A 3,124-nucleotide genomic window follows, 5' to 3' on the forward strand; every position below is an offset into this window, starting at 1 on the left:
TGTTAAACACTAGTATTGCAAACAGAATGAGTCCATGCAACTCATGTGACTAGTTAAGGAAATCTTTACTCCTGAACTTATTTAGTTGCCATAGAAAAGGTGTTGAATACATATTGACATTTCAGCTTTCATTTTTTTTATGTCCAAAAAACGTAATTCTACATTATGGGGTATTGTGTGTAGGCCAGTGACACAAAATGTAAATTTGATACATTTTAATGAGATGTAAAATGTTGGACCAATAAGACCAAAAGATTTAATGGAAATTGAATGTAAAGGTTTTAATTACAGTACAATTAATCAACAACACTAAATTCAGCCTCAATTGTTTCGTTGATTTAACATTCAACATAAAATCTGTCGCAATAACTTCTAAATAGATATAAACTGAAAATATATTATATTGTTATTCTGGGAACTGCACAAAATATTAAGATAAACAGTGACTAGTGGATGTTAACACCATTCTGACATCATGTAGACTTCCTGCACCAACTTCCTGTCTTGTATCAGACCAATGTCTCTCCAACTAACTGTGTCTTCTCTCCTGTCATCATTGACTTTATATGGTCTTAAACTGCCTTCAGTTGGCTAGTTGAACTCAGCAGTTCCTCTATACTGGAACCCATTAAACAGATGCTCTGTGAACTCAACACTCAAAATAAATGGTCTAAAATAAAGAGTAGCCTACATCATCGTATCACCACTATAGTAACAGTTAAACACTTTTCATCCCAGCAAATTCTACAAATATTCAGATAATCAAAGAGCACACAAATATAAATGTAACAAAAGTACCAATAGAAAACAGATACACAATGACAATACTGTACATAAAAACACTTAATACCCATTGGAATATAATTAACATGCACCTCATTTATTCACTTGAGCATAAAGACCATCTAGGTTGTTAAGTGGTGTTTACTGGTTCCCTCTACCGACCGTAGCCTGGTTAGAGCACACTGTCCCAGCCGGGGAGTTCTGTGGAGAGAACACAGAGAAAGGAACAGTGGTCAGGACCGACACTTCAGAAGAATAATGACTTCATAGTTACAGTTGGTTACACAACACAGTATTCATTCAATTCTTCCTTAAACACACATTCTAGATGGGTTTTAAAAGTTGAGTCTAACATTCCCACCTGTCCCTGTGAACGGTCTGTCATGTCAAACCCACTAGGGAGTCTAGATGTTCTCCTCCTCCTGGAAGACAAGAATAAAGGTCTTTTGACATCATTTAGGTTTTCATATATAAAAGCACAATCAGCATGATAAATATGTTTGCATTGAGGATGGGAATATCTTTTTACTATGCAAAGAATACGACCAGGCTGAAAAGGAAAATGAACCCCAAGGTTTTTCCTACAATCTCAAAAACCTTTGGGTTAACAGGCTCTTCTTGCCCTGTAAATAAAACACATATTATGGTCATCTGTTCCTAAAAGAGGAAACATTTTGCACATTGTCTAACATTACAAATTACACATATACTGTAGATGTACAGATGTAAGATCTTAATTCAGCCAGTATTGTTGCAGCAAAATAATCCTCCAGCAAAAGGATTTGAAGGATTTCCTCCGTAATGTTGTTCCATTGGTGGTTAGGCTATTAGCTGGACAAAATAAGGATACATGAAAGGTGCAATACTATTGATATAACCACGTTTTATGTCCAGATTTTTGGTGAATATATGCAAATCACAAAGCTTGTCTGTGATTACCACAATGCAATAAACTTCTAAGCAACAAAATAGTGATCAAAGTAAGATCCTACAACCGTATCATACCTAGATACATATAGCAGGCATGTAGAAGTATATCTCTTCTACATCTATCTATATCTATAATATTCTTAATGTTGTGTCGTATTGAATGTGCCAATGCTTCTACCTTTAATAGCCAGCTGCACTTCCCTTGACTTCCCACAGCCGTGACTATTTCTTGCTTCACAGTAGTATAGTTCTCCACCACTAACAGTCACATTGAGGGAGTAGCTCTGTCCAGATGCAACCTGTGTTGGTTTACCCCCACAGATCTGGAACCAGGTGAAGTTTGTCACAGGAGGGTTGGCTGTACTGCTGCAGGTCAGATTAACACAACTGCCCACTAATACTGGATCAGCTGGACTGATGGAGGCTGAGGTGTCCTTAGGTGAGACTGAGGGAGATGGGTTTATTTAGAATGTATCTGGATATGGTATATTGAATAGTCTCATCAAAACCACTCTATTACAATCATCATTCTACAGGAACCGGTGACTAAATCTTACATGAAACGTTAAGCATCATGTTATGTTCAGCTGTCTTGTTGCTTGCCCCTACTGGGTAGACTGCAGTACAAGTCATGTTCTTCTCATGATGAAGGTATGATGGAGTGAAGGTCACCGTGGAGAGAACTGATTTGGTTTGGTCTGGATTCTCCTGCAGTTGGTTCTCAGATGTGAACTGTGTTGGGAGAGTCCATGTCAGTTCAGGGGGGTGTTCGGGACAGGGAGCGACAGCAGAGCAGTTCAAACTGACACGGGTCCCTTCCTTCACTTCACCTGAGACAGTAATGATGGGACTGGAAGGCAAATCTGTAATACATTGCAGATAAATATATTTTACACTAAAAGTTAAATTATCCACTTGTTCTACTCTTATCCTTGATGCAAGGAATATGAGCTGGAAGAAATAGTTGGTTAAAAGATAAATTGTCTCTTACTCCTGACAACTATATCATCAGACTTTTCAGTGTCTGTTGAACGGAATGGTTGACTCTCAATCCTGAAGAAGAATTTATGGATGCAAAACAATGTCTGAGTTTTCTTTAATCCACACTCCAGAGGTTAGTTTTGTGCTGTTAAATTTATCCTTAAGTTGGTTAGGAATATCAAATGAACATGGGATTTGCATACAGGAGCCAGTCAGTACAACCAGTCTATCTGGCATTGTGGTGATCAAATCTCGTCGGCCAAAACAGGCCAAAACACCTGCAACATAAAGGACAACATCAGGGAGGTTCTGATATATATTCGGTACAGTCCAATGATATGCATTAACCCTAGATGACTGCAGGGGCTGCTGATTGGAAGCCAATGCACAGCCATCTTGTAACTCCTCTTTCAGTGTAAAACAGATGTTG

At 38.2% G+C, this 3,124-nt stretch overlaps 1 protein-coding gene across 1 annotated transcript; it reads right to left on the reverse strand.

Moving 5' to 3' along the window:
• Nucleotides 1-370: 370 nt before the first annotated feature.
• LOC129823328 (B-cell receptor CD22-like) lies at nucleotides 371-3,089 on the reverse strand. The gene is made up of 5 exons (XM_055882256.1): nucleotides 3,053-3,089; nucleotides 2,271-2,699; nucleotides 1,892-2,158; nucleotides 1,145-1,406; nucleotides 371-984 (listed from the first exon to the last, which is right to left on the reverse strand). Exons 1-4 carry the CDS (start codon nucleotides 3,087-3,089, stop codon nucleotides 1,312-1,314), a joined length of 828 nt encoding a protein of 275 aa, XP_055738231.1. The 3' UTR covers nucleotides 371-984; nucleotides 1,145-1,311.
• Between the last annotated feature and the right edge of the window lie 35 nt (nucleotides 3,090-3,124).

Source organism: Salvelinus fontinalis, chromosome 25, assembly GCF_029448725.1.
Source record: "Salvelinus fontinalis isolate EN_2023a chromosome 25, ASM2944872v1, whole genome shotgun sequence".
Lineage (NCBI taxonomy): Eukaryota > Metazoa > Chordata > Actinopteri > Salmoniformes > Salmonidae > Salvelinus > Salvelinus fontinalis.

What these genes read in the sequence shown, in the direction of transcription:
- LOC129823328 (XM_055882256.1), bottom strand. Translation starts at nt 3,089, where the DNA reads ATGGCTGTGCATTGGCTTCCAATCAGCAGCCCCTGCA. An exon ending in TCCAATCAGCAGCCCCTGCA is followed by an intron (nt 2,700 to 3,052) that starts GTCATCTAGGGT and finishes GTCAGGAGTAAG; the next exon opens with AGACAATTTATCTTTTAACC. An exon ending in CATGATGCTTAACGTTTCAT is followed by an intron (nt 2,159 to 2,270) that starts GTAAGATTTAGT and finishes CATCTCCCTCAG; the next exon opens with TCTCACCTAAGGACACCTCA.